The following is a 16,002-nucleotide window of genomic DNA, read 5'->3' as shown; positions in this document are numbered from 1 at the left end:
AAAATGAACTTTCAGAAAAAATTAGTTTTTTTTTATTATTGCTCAGGCAAAATAACATAAAATATTTGTGTAAATTTTAAGGCCAACTCGATAAAAAATAAGGGCTTGCTGTTGATCGTTGCAGTTATTATGGCAAAAATTACCGAAACGTAAGACGAAAACATCGTTCAAGAATTCCCCAACCCCAACCCCAAGTTTCTACCTCAAAAGCCTCAAGTATGAGATTTGTGTCAATACACAATTGGCTTTTAAAAATATCATAGTTTTAATCGGTTTAACAGCAAAAATTACTGATAGCAGTTTAATAATCAGTTCTTATTGTTGGTTTTTATTTTTTGATTATTTATTTTTTTGATAATTATTGATTTTCTTTTTTTGCAAGAAATTAATTATTTCTATACATTTCATAATTTATGAGAAGGCATTACTGCTTAATATTTTGAATACTTAGTATTTAATTACAATGCCTTTTCGAAAATGGTCGTCTGAAATCTTTTTTTTTAAGTTTTTTTAATCCGTTCTTCCATTTGATAACAATTACCGTTCAAAGACACAAATTTCAAAAAAATATTTGCAAGATTCATCGTTTATTCCCAAACATTTAACATTTAAGTTCTAATATATATAAAGTTTGCTTGAGGAAAAAATCGATTCATTTTTTGTTTTATGAAAATCATCAATTTTTGTAGCAAATTTTTGCTCTTCTAATTTTGACCTTTTTAATACTTTTATTTTATTCAAATCATTTTTATTTATTTATTTCATTTTTTTTTCATTTGACATTGATCAGGGGATAATTTTTTGCAACTTCTATTTCATATATCAATGAACAAAAATATCACAATATTTAAAGTTTCAATAAACATAGTTCTCAACATGCGACTAATACTGTAGCCTCCAGGGAAGGCCTTTTCTACGCGAAATTTTCTGCATGATGAAAAGCGTTCGACAAGGTGCAGCAAATTAAAATATGCCAGGTACTAGGGACCGACCAGCAACCTTCCTCTTAGAATTCTACAGAATAGTTTAAAACAAATAATAATAATAAAACAGGTTAGCGAGTAGTATCTCGCCAACGTACAGTGGGATATTTGTGATAATTCAGCAATGAGCGCACTTTTTTAATACGTCGGTTTTGTTGAAACGCCAACCATTGTTTACTTAAACATAAACAAATATAAAGAATATTTATTTTTTTCCCACTGTTCCGCCCTTTGACCCGTCCTAGAGAGGAGCTGCAATTTTGAAAAGCTCGGACGTGCTCCGAATTTCAGCAGGCTCAAACTTTTACATTTTGCTGTTGCCAACACCGAACAGATTGCATATCCTGGCGGGGAGAGTTGTTGGTTTTCGCCATGGCCTGGTGAACTGCACCACGAACTGCAGACAGCATCAGCAGCAGCACATTCCGAGTATTACGAGCAAAAACAATTAGCCACTTCAACTTTTGTATCCGCACTTTTCACATTTGAGTTTTCCGCCGAATGAAAACATTGCTCACGAGCAACGAGTGGGGATTTAGTTTTAGTTTTTGAGTGCTGAGCAATAATTCCACGATTTTCAGGGAGAGAGTACATACTTTAAATATTTTATTTCAATGCAGTCCGTCAAAAAAAAAAAAAAAAAATAGTAAGAATAATATCCGAAAAAGGGCTGCCTCAGCTAGCAAATCGTGGTACAAATCCTTCCTTTCAATAAACCATTCATCCTGTAAGCCAAGACTGACTGATGCCACTCTGTTTGTCCAACTGTCTGTCTTCCACTGCTCAAATCCGTTATCTCCTGGAAGCTGCCCAATACTGCACTGTCCGTCCATCCATCCTGGAATCCCCATTCATCTGAAGAAACATCGGACGGAACTTGCTGATGGTTGCCCAAGAAAGGCATAGATTCCCCCTTTGCGAGCTCCCAGATCTATCTGTTGCACGTGGCACGAGGGGTGTGATATTTTTCACTCATATTTAAGCCTCTGCACTCTGTGCTCCTGGCTTATAATCACCTCTGTAAGCCATCGGACAAAGACAATTAGACGACAGTGTTTTTTTTAAACTATGTGATAAGCTACTTATTGTTAAATGATTGACTATTTTATTTGCGTATTTCTATTACCGTCAGTGGGGGTGACATTGGGTCTGGGGGGTGAGATTGGGTCAAAGTGATTTTTTACGGATTTTACCATTTCTCAGGTTATTCTCAATGAAACTGAATTCTGTTAAAGGGGTTGTGTAGGGGACATCTTAAGATGACTTCGCTGAAAAAATCTCGTTCCTAGAACAAATCCTGTTATTTTGGCAGATATCTTAAGTTGAGGTACGTTTTTGGCCAAAAATGACCTCTCGAAAAATCATTTTTCTAATATTTTTGTTAGAATTGTTCGAAAACTACCCAAATGTTTGAAAATCTCCACTTCAAACATTGTAGCGTATCAATACGATTCCCTCGAACAAGAAACGCTGTTGGATGACTTGTTTTTACCATATTGTTGTATTTGAGCATCATTTTAGTTTCATTTGACCCAATGTCACCTTCTCTAAGGGGTGAGTTTGGGTCAATTTTCAAACTATTGGCATTTAAGGTAGTGTTCATCAAAATCCACCATATTTTGGGAAAATGTTAGTAAACTATCTAAGAACAAATCTACGTTGAAAAATTTTCGATGTTATTTAAATTGTTTTTGTTATTAAGAAATTTCGAGAGGTGTATCGTTTTTTGACCCATAGTTACCCCCACTGACGGTATTTTCATATTCATGTGTTCAGTACCCCGTTGATTTGACAAATTCAAACTAAAAAGTGAAGAACTGTGAACTGTGAACAGTGAAATGTGAAATGACTGTATCAAATTTTATTTTTAATTTTGTTTTTATTAAAGGATAGTTTCATTTTTTTGAAGTAAAAAGTCGGTGATGCATAAAAAACATAATAGTCCCTATTTGCTTCTCTTTCAGAGGCTGCATCTCAGCAAATTTGTAGGATTTTTTTTCCTGATCTCTCGGAAACAAATATTTTTAAAGGAGGTCAAGCTCATGGTTATCGTAAAAAGTCATGTTTATAACAAGAAAAAAATTAATTGTAAGTGGATATAATTTCAAAACGGTACAAGATATAAAATTTTATGTAAAGTACTTTTTGATTGCATAAACATAAAATCAAAAAGGTTTTTCAATTTTTATCTAGCAACTCTCCATTGTTCATGTATCTAAAAATGTTGATTTAATAACGGAAAACTGCAAAAATGATTAGAATTGGTCGAACGGCTTAGAGTGATAAAAATTGGTATATTTCCCCTACGTTTAAAAAAAAATGTTTTCGATGAATTGGAAACACTGTCTACTGAATTTCAACCAACTTGTGCTGCAGCTTAAAAAATAAAAATAATCATCTTAAACATTAACTCATTTAAAAAATGAGTATTTTTTAAAGTGTTTCTATTTTTTCTGCCATACGTAATATCTAAAATTTTGCCGAAAACACCAAATTGATCAAAAAATCCATTCTCAAGATACAGCGATAGCCACTGCTACCAGAATGTAATGGAGTATGGACGAACTGATTATGCATCATATTTTCTTGGTCATAGAAAAGATTCACATCAAATTTCACCCAAATTGAATATAATCAAAAAATAATTGTTGTCCGGAATGAGCCCTTTTTTTAATTAAATTTTTGATTTTTTTAATCTGGTTGAATCTTCTTGGTTGCAAACCGTATGCCGAAAGTAGCCATTTTGTATCATCATTTGCTCCATATCGTACAAATATTGCAGCCATCGATACAAAAATATAATGTGAAATTTAAAAAAAAAATCTGTATCATCTTGTATTTAAACTCAGGAAAATGCATTTCAAACTGTTTTATGATGATTGGACTTCTATTTCCATTAATATTTTGAAGTTTTTTGAAAAAAAAAAAAAATTTTGCTCCCTGATTTTTCAGTCTGATTCTGAAGCGGGTGACATTTTGTTAAAACAAATCTTAAAATAGGTCTGTTTGACTTTTTTATACATTTTTGCCTATTTTTTATGTAAATTATAACCTGCAATCAAAAATTACTTTAGCGAATGTTATAGTCAATTTTAAAACAACTTTTATGAAAAAACCGCAGTATTTCAATTTTTTAATAAAGTACCCATGTTTGTACCATCCAGAGAAAAATGTTTTGGTATATCTTAAAAAAAACCTACTCTTAGCTTATTTTAACTTTGTTAAAAAAGCTAAGCAAAGAAAAAAAAAATAAAGACGAAAAAGGGCTTAAGTTTTGAAGGACTTATCCAAATTTATAATTTTCAATAGGTACTTATAGGACTTCAAACTAAGCCAGTGCCGAGAAAATCGAGTGAAAAAAAATCATGTCTACACAGATATTAATTATGAGTCGATGGGTATACGTGAAGGTACACCTAGGAGGCTTTTATCTAAGAAGTTCATATTTCGAGTGATTTTATAACCTTTCCTTATGAGAGAGGCAAAAAGAGCAGTTTTTAGTTTAAAAGTTCTTAAGGTTTAACAAAATTGGCTAATGAAAAAACGAAAAAAATATATGGGTGAATAATTTAGTAATCGCTTTTATTTTCAATTTATCGCAGTTTTCGGGAAATACATTTTTATGTTTTTTTCATACAATACAAGCCTTGCCCGACAAAATTCGTTCTGCATTTTTTTTTTCGCTTTTTGACGTTTTTAACTTTTTTGCTTATTCAGCCTCCTTTGATCAAAATTTGATTTTACGTAACTTTACCCATACAATCTGCCAATTTTCCGGAATCGGTTCCAGAGTGGCAAAAGTTGTAACTTTTTGGCGTAAGAACCTTCCTTGAACTTTTACGAACCCAACGCAACAAAGATCTTATACGAACTCAACGCAACAAAGATCACCACGATCCGACGTTCCGTGTTGAATTGATTCGTGTCCGAACAAAACCAAAATCAAAAATCAAAATTTGTATTCGTATTAAAAGATTTTTCAGGGTGACCAGAATACATCAATACTTTTTGCCAACTAGTTTTACGTATCTTCCGAACCAACAAATTTGTTATTTCAAATCAATCATTGAGTTATCATTTTATCAATGTCTCAAGCAAGAGAGGTGAGATGATCGTTCTTTTTTGATTTATTCCCTCAGTGAGTGCTCATTGAATCTCTTTTTAAAAAATATCCTTGTATTGTCTGTTATTTTATTGTGCCGAGATTGAATTCTTAATGTTTGGAAGAGAGATTTTTTTTTATATTTTTAGAAGTAATTTCGTTGTGAAATTTGTCCTTGTCCAATTATCTCTTTCATCCGCCAGTAGTGCACTCGTGTCAGTTACTGGTGCTGCCGTTGGCGTATTAGCTTTTGTGCAAAGTGCAATAGCTAAGGAAGGATAAAAAGGACGACTTATTGGAGGGAAGCTCTCGGATATTGCTGTTGCTGCTGCTGCTGCTGTCTTGGAAGAGATTCTTCCAAGTCAGGATGTATTTTTGCTATTGAAAGAAACCAATAATGCTGGCGCCATTCAGCAAACGGATCAGACTTTTGATTTATTTCCCTCCTTTCTTACTGGGTGGGATTCATTTTTCTGCACTTTCCCGGTGTGAAAAAAGGTGGAATTTATTTCACTTGCAGCGAGTTGAGATTGTGAAAAAAGCTGAGCAAACGAGTACCATCAATCGTAACGTTCACACTTTTCACTCAACTTTCAAGTGAAAATGATAAAATACCATCACCCGGTGACGAGAGAGGCGAGAGCTCATCACGTGTTTCATTTGGAAAATTTCGCACAAACAGATTGAAACAAGTTTAAATTAACATAACTTTCACGAGTGTGGATTTGCGACTCATTCCGTCCGAAAACTGTCGTCCCGCACGACGATGTGGCGAAATTTTGATGAACATTTTAATTAACTGGCACGCTAGTTGGTGTGAATTCTCGTGCAGATTGCAGCAGCGGGAAAACTTTTTGACCGGTGGTGGAAAATTTGCGGACACCGATGGAGTTGACAATTTTGTATCCACATTTTGGTTTCGGTATCGTTACTGGTGGAATGAATGAGCGTTTGCAATTCGGAGAATTATAACTGTAATTAATAATGTTTTCGTTTGCATTGTTGGATTGACTTGCTTAAGTAACAAATATTTAAATTTGGTCATCGTTTGTTGAAAAATCTCATAAATTTCATGATGTTTAATTTATATCATGAGGTTATTAAAAAATGCATGGTAAACCATGCCATGAGTTTTCTCTAAAGAGAATTCAATCAAATGAATAATAATAATAAGCTCAACAAAACAGGTCCTGCTAGTAAACAAAAGCCATGAACAAGTCCCTAAATCTCCTAAATCCACCAATCAACAGTTTAGCACAATCCGAATGCTAGTCATCCAACCGTTTCGGCCAACCATTCCCGAAATCTCTGAAGCTAATTCATTTAATTACAGGCTAAACAGCTCTGCCATTATGCGGTTCATTTTCCGCATTGTTTGCTCTGTGTACTATACGTATTAAGGTTTATCTTGCCCGAAAATAATAACCCAAATTCCACCACGTGGCCATATCCGCCCGGGCAAATGTGTGCTCTCACTTAAGGCTTGCCTCCTCCGATTCGAGGGGGATTATCCTGGAGGGGGGACCGGATGGGGATTCTGGAAGCCGCAGGTATCACATTCATTATTTCTAATAAAACAATTGGTGCCACTGAATTTAATTTTATTTATTGTTATTATCGCTTAATTTTGTTGCCAGACTCGTTGGGGTCCGGGCGCCAAGCTGGCTGATGCTGTTTTATGGTCACCTCGTGGCAAACTCTGTGGCATGCCAACGGATTCATTTGCCACCGGAGCTGGAGAGCTGGTGGCCAAAGGAATGTCATTTGTGTTGTTTTGGAGGAATTTTTGGATTGCACTAGCGCATTAGTGGTGATCAATGTGAGCTATTTGGGTGCTCTATGTTGGTCGAAATATTTGGCAAATCATTAAATAAATGCCACCATAATTCAATATGCACGGGTTGAAATAGTTGCACATAAAATAAGTAAAAAAATGACATGTTTCAAGGGAATTTTATATCATTTTTTTAATAACCTCAAATAATAATAAAGCATCCCTTCTGTTGGAATACAACCCGTCTCATGAACCTGATAATTTGATTTCGTCTTTTATCTTTTCGTCACTTGCTCTTTCGGAAAAACAGAAGTGTTGTCTCCCTAAGCAAAATGTGCCAACATTTTAGCAAGCTACGGAGACCAACCGGAGAAGGCTTTCGAGACAGCAATGTGAGCTGAAATCATTTCTAGCTGCGTTCTGCTGAGTTTCCCAGTGTTTATTCGGGGTTCTACTTGGGAGACCGCACATGCCAGCCGTTAGTATCAAAACATCAACAGTTTTTCGTTCGTTTCGAGTCTCAACTGGTTTGAAACCAAGCATGAAACATTGTTAGATGGTTTTTAAACACGGAGACTTCAATGTTTATGTTTTATTGTAATGGTATTTTAAATACCTAATATTACCTAAATTGGGTCAAATGATGGAATTGGACAATATTTTCAACCAATTAGCATGAATCTGGTCGAAAGAGGAAACTCAATTCAATATATTGAATGCTGTAACCGTAATTTGAGCATCATCCGAACACACTGCCAGTGATCCAGATCGTAAAGATAAATTCTCCACCAAAAACAGAAATGGATTTTATTAATAAATTTGGAATTGGCTCAAACTTTTTGGGGGCTTTTCCTGTGACCAGAGAAGCCATTTTGAATCATTGGTTCACCCATACAATGTTCCGTACAAGTTTGGCAGCTGTCCATACAAAAATGTTACGTAAATACCGTTATTCAAATTTCTGCATTTTTGTGTAACCCAATGTCACTCCTGATGATGGTATTCGAAAATCTATATCTTTTGAAGGAAATGACTATTCCGGAAAAAATGGAACGCGGAACAAAAAAAAATGCGTTTTTTCCCAAAATCCTATTTTTTTTATTTTTAAATTTGTTGATATGTATATGTAATTGTATATAAAAAGTATGGCCAAAAATTTACCACCGACTTTATATGATGAACAAAAAAAGTTGTTTGGAAATATAGAAATTTTACTTGAAATTTTTGTTTGACATCAGTTTTCAGTGTTGCAATCGAAAAGTACTTTACAGAATTTAAAGTTCAATTTTAACTGAATACATCCAGTTTTTAATTTTTTTATTCCTGAAAAAAATGTTTCCATGAAGTAGAAAAATTTTTCAACAAAGTTGACCAAACAGGTTTTTATATCCTAGTTTTAATATCTTAGAAACTCTTGATCCTGCTTTAAATGTTATAAAATAAAACATTTCTGAAATGTCCTGATCTATTAGGAAAAAGACTAACATTTTAAAAAGGTAAACTATTCAATATTGCGCCCCTAAAACATATCAAAACATTTCAAAAATGAAAAATATGGATTTTGGGAAGATGATATTTTATAAAAAAAAGTAAATTGGAAAATTTGACATTTTTTCCGTGTTCCATTTTTTCTGAAACGTCCTTATCAGTTTCAATAATTTCTCCGACAGTTACAGTTACGGAGATACAAAAAATTGTATGGAGAACCAGTGACACAAAATGGCCTAGTTGGTCATAAGTAAGATTCCTAAAAAGTTTGAGCCAAATAAAAAAAAAATGCATGGGCTATATCATAGTTTTTTTGGTAAATTTTTTCAAGTTAAGCATTTGCTCAAAATTGTAATCGGGTAATACTTTAATGTATCTTCAAGCAGGTATTAGACTATGACAAACAAACAAACAAACTTTTTGAAAGTTTGGCAGTTTGCCTGCTTTGTTTGTTTTCTGCATTTGTTTAGCTTTGTTTGCGCACAAGTTTACAAGTTAGGCAAACTGTCAAACACAAAATAGTGTGAGTTTGATTGGCTATTTTCAAGCTGAAACGTGACATATTTTTTGCAACTGAAGTAACTTGTTTTGAAACATTTAGAATCTGTTGATGTTAGACTTTTCGATGAAAAAATAAGTGTTTCACGCGTTTGTATGAGGTCTTTTTTGTTTTTCACGTGACGAAAATAGTGGAATTTAGTGAATCATAAGAGCAACCGAATGGAAGTTCCGAGATTATGAATCTTTGAAGCGCAGTGATAATATTGGATTAAGATTATTCAATATTATATCGCAGGTGCCATTAATAGTTATTGATAATTCGTCGCTGACATTTCAAAAAGCGTCATAAACATAGGTTTTGCGTGAGATATACTGCGCCTGATCACATAAATGTCCCATATGCATTTTCATCAAATTTGAGTTATTGATGCAGATTGGTTCAAAATCGTGTGCTCTTTCAGAAAAGCATACAACATCCAGTACTTTGCTCTAGAAATCAGCAGGAAATCCATTTTTTTTTCGCGAAAACTTAACACGTAGCCTTATGTGTGGGACAAACTTCAGATTGCTGTTTTTGCATATGGGACATTTATGCGAACATGGGCAGTATAGCGCTTATTGAAATGTCAGCGACGAATTATGAAAATCTCGATTTCAACCCTCTTCCTAAGATTAGTTGTCCTCGAATACCTCAAAAGCTCGACGCTATCGACTTTTTTATTCCTGACTGAATAAATTATGGATCGATTACAATACTTACTACTTTTTAGTAGCATTTTGCGAACAGTAAATAGGTTCCGATTTGACAGTTCTAAATTGAGGCTGCTTTGCGAACCACTATTCAGCACAAAAAAAAAAAAAAAATCACAGAAATCGCGAACGATTTTTTTTGTTCCGACTCCTCCGTGTACGCACGAGAGCAAGCAGCAGTCAAGTGCTCAGTGCTCCATAGTTTTTTCGATTTTTTTCGCCGTAGTTTACCGTGATTAGCCGCGAGTTTGCTCCAGCAGCATGCCAAGGGCCGGCCGTGGCCGTGGCAGTTCGAGTGCGGCCTCGAAAAACCCGCGAAGTTCGTCTACCGGCCGTGTGCAAAAAGGTAAACAAACCAACGCCGTGTCGACCGCCATTGCGCAGGGCACGGGTCCCCCACAGACCGTTATTATGAAAAAAAAATTTCCACCCTAACCAATGATTGGACATGGTTCCTGGGACCAATCTGCACCTCTGGGCCGAGTTTCAAAATTTTTGCCGGCAGAAATTTCGAATACGGTCAGTTTTAGTGTTTTGAGTAGAAATTAAGGAGAAATCACATGTGAAATGCGTAGGAAATGATCAAAATTTCAATGTTTTAGCTCCAAAACATTACTGGTCATGGTTTTAAATTGTATTAACATGTAACAGAATGATATAAAAACGATTTACAGCTCTGACTTAGGCGGATTAAGCCTAAGTGAAGTGACTTAAGTATATTATTTACAAGTTTATACCTTATTTTTTTAAACACTCCTACATCAAAGAATTTTAAGTCAAGGAAAACTAGATTGCACTAACATAACTTAAAATGGGGTGACTTTGAGCCAAGGGGTGACATTGTACCAATAAACGCATAAAGATTGCTTTGATAAGCTTGAATTTTATGTTTATTTATTTATTTGTAGACGGATTAATTTGGTTTATTTATGTTCCCCCAAAGCAATTTGATGATATTGCTACGCAAATCTGCTTATTCTGTTTGAATGAAGCGTGTTGATTTAAATTAAATTAATTAAAATAAATTTAAAATCTCCTGGAATCCTCCAAATTTGAAAATTATGCTCACATTTTTCAGTTCAGAATCAATTCCTACTGAAACCAAATAAAACAATCAAAATATTAAAGAAACAAATTTTGTGAATTAGAATAAAATTGATCTTTTTGTTTTAAATCGCTTACAAATTTCAACCTTACGAATGAAATCCGGAGAGTACTCCAGCTATCATTTAGCTCATATATTTTTGTTGTCCTGTGTAATGATTATACTTAGCAAATGTTTAATGACACAACTTCCCACAGGATTAATACTTCAAACCAACCAATTATTTTCCAATACTGCAGTTATCGTCATAAAATAACATTTTATAATTGATTAAATTAATGTTGAAACACTCATAGTTAGAATTCAATAGAACATATTGTTGATCATCAAGAACGTTCACTAATAATGTATACAACAAAACAAATCCTACTTCTGCCCAATGTGAAAACACAGTCAATCTTATTACAAGCTTGGCATATCTTAAGAAAACATGAAAATATTACAGTTAAATATCAAATCAAATCAAATTGTTCGCTCTACAACATTACCAGCCAAACTGGGGTGAGAGGCAACCACGTTTAACACTTTACCACCGAACCCGGTATAGTCAAGTATGTACAGGCGATGTAAGTTTTCAATGTGACTTGTGTCCTAAAACTCTTGTCGGGGTCAAACGGTAAGGCTTATGAAACTAAAGCTTTATCTATTTTTTTAGTGTTGCGTACTTATTGAACTTTTTATGGCAGAGGACAACATAAGAACAATATTTGCAACGATTATACTTTGCAATTCAAGCTTATCGAGCTTGTTGTTAAGCTATCTGGTTATTATAAAATCGTAAAGTTTGGTACAATGTCACCCCTTGGCTCAAAGTCACCCCATTTTAAGTTATGTTTGTGCAATCTAGTTTTCCTTGACTTAAAATTCTTTGATGTAGGTGTGTTTTTAATTAAGGTATAAACTTGTAAATAATATACTTAAGTCACTTCACTTAGGCTTAATCCGCCTAAGTCAGAGCTGTAAATCGTTTTTATATCATTCTGCTACATGTTAATACAATTTAAAACCATGACCAGTAATGTTTTGGAGTTAAAACATTGAAATTTTGATCATTTCCTACGCATTTCACATGTGATTTCTCCTTAATTTCTACTCAAAACACTAAAACTGACCGTATTTGAAATTTCTGCCGGCAAATATTTTGAAACTCGGCCCAGAGGTGCAGAATGGTCCCAGGAACCATGTCCAATCATTGGTTTGGGTGGAAATTTTTTTTTCATAATAACGGTCTGTGGGGGACCCGTGCAGGGGAGAGTGAGCGCAGAAGGAATCGACAAAAAGTTACTACATCCCGGATATGTTCCAAGATCACCAGTGCGAACCCGTTCAGGTACTTCCGGTGCCACGACCAGTGGCACATCGACATCCGCCAACATCCCCATCAGGAACGAGTTCCAGATGCTGAGCGACGATGAAGAAAACAACAACAACAACACCGACGGTAGCACCACTACCGACGACGACGACGACGATGGTCGTGCACGGAAAAAAGTGCCGACGCCAAAAAAGAATAACTCTCCAACGGAACGAAGACCACCTCCAATTTTTGTTTTGGACACGTTGGCGGACGATGTTGACGAGTTGCTGGAAGGCCTCGGATATTGTCTGAAAATCGGTAAGTCGGCAGTTCAAGTGATCACACTGAACAGAATAGATTTCGACCTGGTGCTTGAAGAACTGAAGCGTAGCAACTTCAACTTCTACACATACGACCCAGAGAAGCCCCCTGTTAAGGTCGTCTTGCAGGGTTACCAAGACCGTCCGATCGCCGACCTGAAGCGACACCTCTCGAACGCCGGAATAAAGCCACGGGAGATAAAAGTGCTCTCGCGAAAGACAACAGTCACGGGTACGCATACCCTGTACCTGTTGTACTTCGACCGCGGCACCGTCAAGATCCAAGATCTGCGGCGGACTAAGACGTTGGACGGTTTTTGGGTAAACTGGCGGTTTTACACCAAGAATCCGACGGACGTAGCGCAATGCCACCGTTGCCAGAAATTCGGCCAGGGCTCGCGGAACTGCAACCTCCGACCCCGCTGCGTGAAGTGCGGTGAGTCACACCTCTCGGAGGCGTGCGCACTGCCACGAAAGGCGGACTTGGGGGAAAACGCAGAACAAACTAAGCCGCGCGTAAAGTGCGCGAACTGTGACGGCAACCATACCGGCAATTACCGCCGATGCGTCGCGCGCAAGGCCTACCTCGAGGAGCAGGAAAAGAGGAAGAAGAAAAGCAGCGTTCCACTCTCCTCAGCGAAATACGAGCGCAGCCATTCCTGCAGCTGGCCAGCGTACGGTTCCAGCGGACAACCCAGCGATCCCTCCTGGATGGGGGCGTTCGTTTGCCAGCGTGGTCGCTGCCGGTAGCGGCGATGCGGCCCAGCAAGGAGTCACCGGGGAAGATCTCTTTACCCTGCCGGAGTTCTTTGCTTTCGCGGGGGAGATGATGACGCGGTTTCGGACCTGCCGTAACAAGGCGGAGCAATTTCTGGCCCTCGGGGAGCTGATGATCAAGCACATCTATAATTGATTATTTTTGTCTGTGATCTAGTTTTAAGCTTTCTCTCTATCTATCCTTTTTCCATTGCACTTTCTGTAAGTTTTTTGAAAACTTTTTCTTACTCTTGTCTAATCCATAGTTATAAGTAATAATTTTTCGATTGAAATACGATGTAAAACACAGCTGAAAGGAACACCAAAACTCTGTTATGTACCTAAATGAACTCATTGTAACTTGATTATTCACAAATAAAACCGAATTGAATTGAATTGATTTTTTTTTGTTCCTGTGGCAAAAGACTATCGAAATCAGGATGAGCCCGAAGGTTTCCATAACGGCGCGTTTTTTGGGACGCACTGGGTCTCGTGGCGCAGGGGTAGCGGCTTCGGCTGCCGATCCCGATGATGCTATGAGACGCGGGTTCGATTCCCGCCTTATCCACTGAGCTTCTATCGGATGGTGAAGTAAAACGTCGGTCCCGGTTTCTCCTGTCTCGTCAGAGGCGCTGGAGCAGAAATCCCACGTTAGAGGAAGGCCATGCCCCGGGGGGCGTAGTGCCAATAGTTTCGTTCGTTTAAATACTCGCACTAAAATCGTGCATTGATTGATTGATAGGATAGTCTGTTTGTTTACATTTCAGTTTTGGCCCAACTTGATTTATATTATGAAAGTTATAGACAGATTTATTAACATTCAACTGAATTGAATTATTAGCTAATTATATATGCGTGCAAACCCTTGATAAAATAATTTTGTTATTTGAAGACATTTTTTTAATGAGTTTGGAGCGATTTAACCCTTCTGAAGAAGTTTGAGATTTTATAAAATCATCTCACAAAATTTAATCATTTCCTTCAAGTTTATTATTTTTTAAACCTCGCCAGATTTATGATCGTTACGCGTGATATATATTTCCAAATATCTGTTATTTCCGTGCCAGATCTACCGCACATTTCCACAACTTTTCCCATTTCATCACATTCATGCGTTCTGTTCTGGTTCTCCCCCTTCCCGATTTCCCCCCGTCTAGATACGAGCAAGGTCTCGAAGACTACGAGGAAGCAGCCCAGCGGGTCGAACAGGAGCAACTCCAGGAGCAGAAGGTCTCGCGCCAGCAGCAACTCAGCGGTCTGGCCCGACCGTTCATGACGCTGTTCAGCGTGCTCGGCAATGCGCTATCGTCCGGAAGATCGATGCAAGTGGCCACCGGTCCGGATCCCGCGTGGCTTTTCCGTGGCATCCTCGGCGGCACCGGCAGGAAGGGCGACGACGGCCAGGTTGGAAAATCAACAAGCTCAGACGACGACGCTGCAGATAATCAAAATGGTAATGAATATTTTCGGTGATGGCAGAGTTTCTATTTTGCATATTTTGGCCATGAAGACGGTGCTGATGGTGGGTGAGTTGGTGGGAGGTTAGGTCGAGAGTTGATGAAATGGAAATTTGAGCAAGTGTCGTCCTTCTTTTGCTTGATGCTTGTACGCACCAGATGTTGCAACGACTCGGTCGGTTGTTTTTACCTCGAGCAGAGCGGCAGTCTTTATTTTCGCATAACACTTTATCATCCGTGTGATCGAGCAAGCAAACTTTGTCACAGTGGGATGTTTGGTGGCCAAGAAAAGCGCAGAACTTTTTTTTGCGTTCCTCACCTTTCTGAGGAAAGACTATAATTTCATTGTAATACATACAAATTTTGAAGTCGTGCCTGTATTGATTTACCTGAATAAACGTTAAATCAATGAAAATTCAATATAAAAGTGTACATTACATGTACACAGCAAATAAAGTAGTAATCCAGCTGCGTGTAAAAGGCCAGGGTGTAAAATAAACTTTGCATTATTTTATGAAATTCTGTGTAATATTACACCTTGAAATATGTAGCCCATCAGTTTGGGAAACCTACATGACCGAAATGTCAAGCTCACATATACGTTTATCCTTTCCATTTTTCAACGGTCTGATGGCCGAGCGGGCTAAGGCATCAGTCCGTACTGTAGGTGCTGGGTTTGTGTCCCGTCGGTTGCAACTTTTTTTTGTGTTTACAAAAATTGTACATGCAGCGTGTAATATTAAGTGTCTTTTTTGACGAAGGTGATGTGCATGCTTTTGCTTGCGATTCTACCATCGGATTTTTTGCTGTGTAGGGTAGAGAGTTTTCACTCATTTATTAGATCAAGACTTAATTAAATAGTCTTTCCAAGTAGCTTTTGATAAGAACAAATTTTTAACAGTATTTCTAATGATAGGTAAGAACCAATTTTTTTAATACTTTACAGAAAAATAGTGAAATATGCATGAAAGTGTATTTCAAACAATTTAGAATATTTTGAACGAAAAATAACTGAACTATGATCCAAACATGTGGTTATTCTATTTTTGAATTAATTCAAGAGGTAACAGAAGGTCCCAAAAAGGTGGTTTTATCAACATTCTATAACCATCTCAACCAAATGTCAAATAAATTTAATTGATTTGATTTTTTTAAATTAAATTCATTCTCACTGTATAGTAAACGATTTCTGGGCCCTCTACCCTATTAGTTTTGTTAAACCAGTACTAATTTTGAAATGTCTTGAAATGTCACGAGTGCATTTTGGGACAAATTTAGCGTAAGTCATCATTTGGTTAAACAAGTTCGTATTTTTGCAGGATTTTTAAATTTTTGTATTTTTTTATTTGATTAAACCTTTGTCCTTGTATTTCATATTTTAAAAGAAGCCATTTTGAATCATTTATTTTTTTTCTTTCAAGGCTCCAATCAATTTTGCGAGCTGGTCATATAAAATGAACATGTGAATA

General features: G+C 36.7%; 1 protein-coding gene across 1 annotated transcript in view; it reads left to right on the top strand.

The window, feature by feature from the left end:
* Window positions 1–16,002, top strand: part of LOC120429030 (uncharacterized) — a 42,996-nt gene that overhangs the window by 7,406 nt on the left and 19,588 nt on the right. Inside the window, exon 2 of the mRNA XM_039594166.2 lies at window positions 14,234–14,529. Coding sequence (XP_039450100.1) covers window positions 14,234–14,529 — 296 coding nt within the window. The remainder of the gene's footprint in view (window positions 1–14,233; window positions 14,530–16,002) is intronic.

This window comes from Culex pipiens, chromosome 2 (assembly GCF_016801865.2).
Source record: "Culex pipiens pallens isolate TS chromosome 2, TS_CPP_V2, whole genome shotgun sequence".
NCBI classification, from domain to species: domain Eukaryota; kingdom Metazoa; phylum Arthropoda; class Insecta; order Diptera; family Culicidae; genus Culex; species Culex pipiens.
The sequence above is the reverse complement of the archived record's forward strand: the minus strand, read 5'-3'. Positions and strand labels throughout refer to the sequence as shown.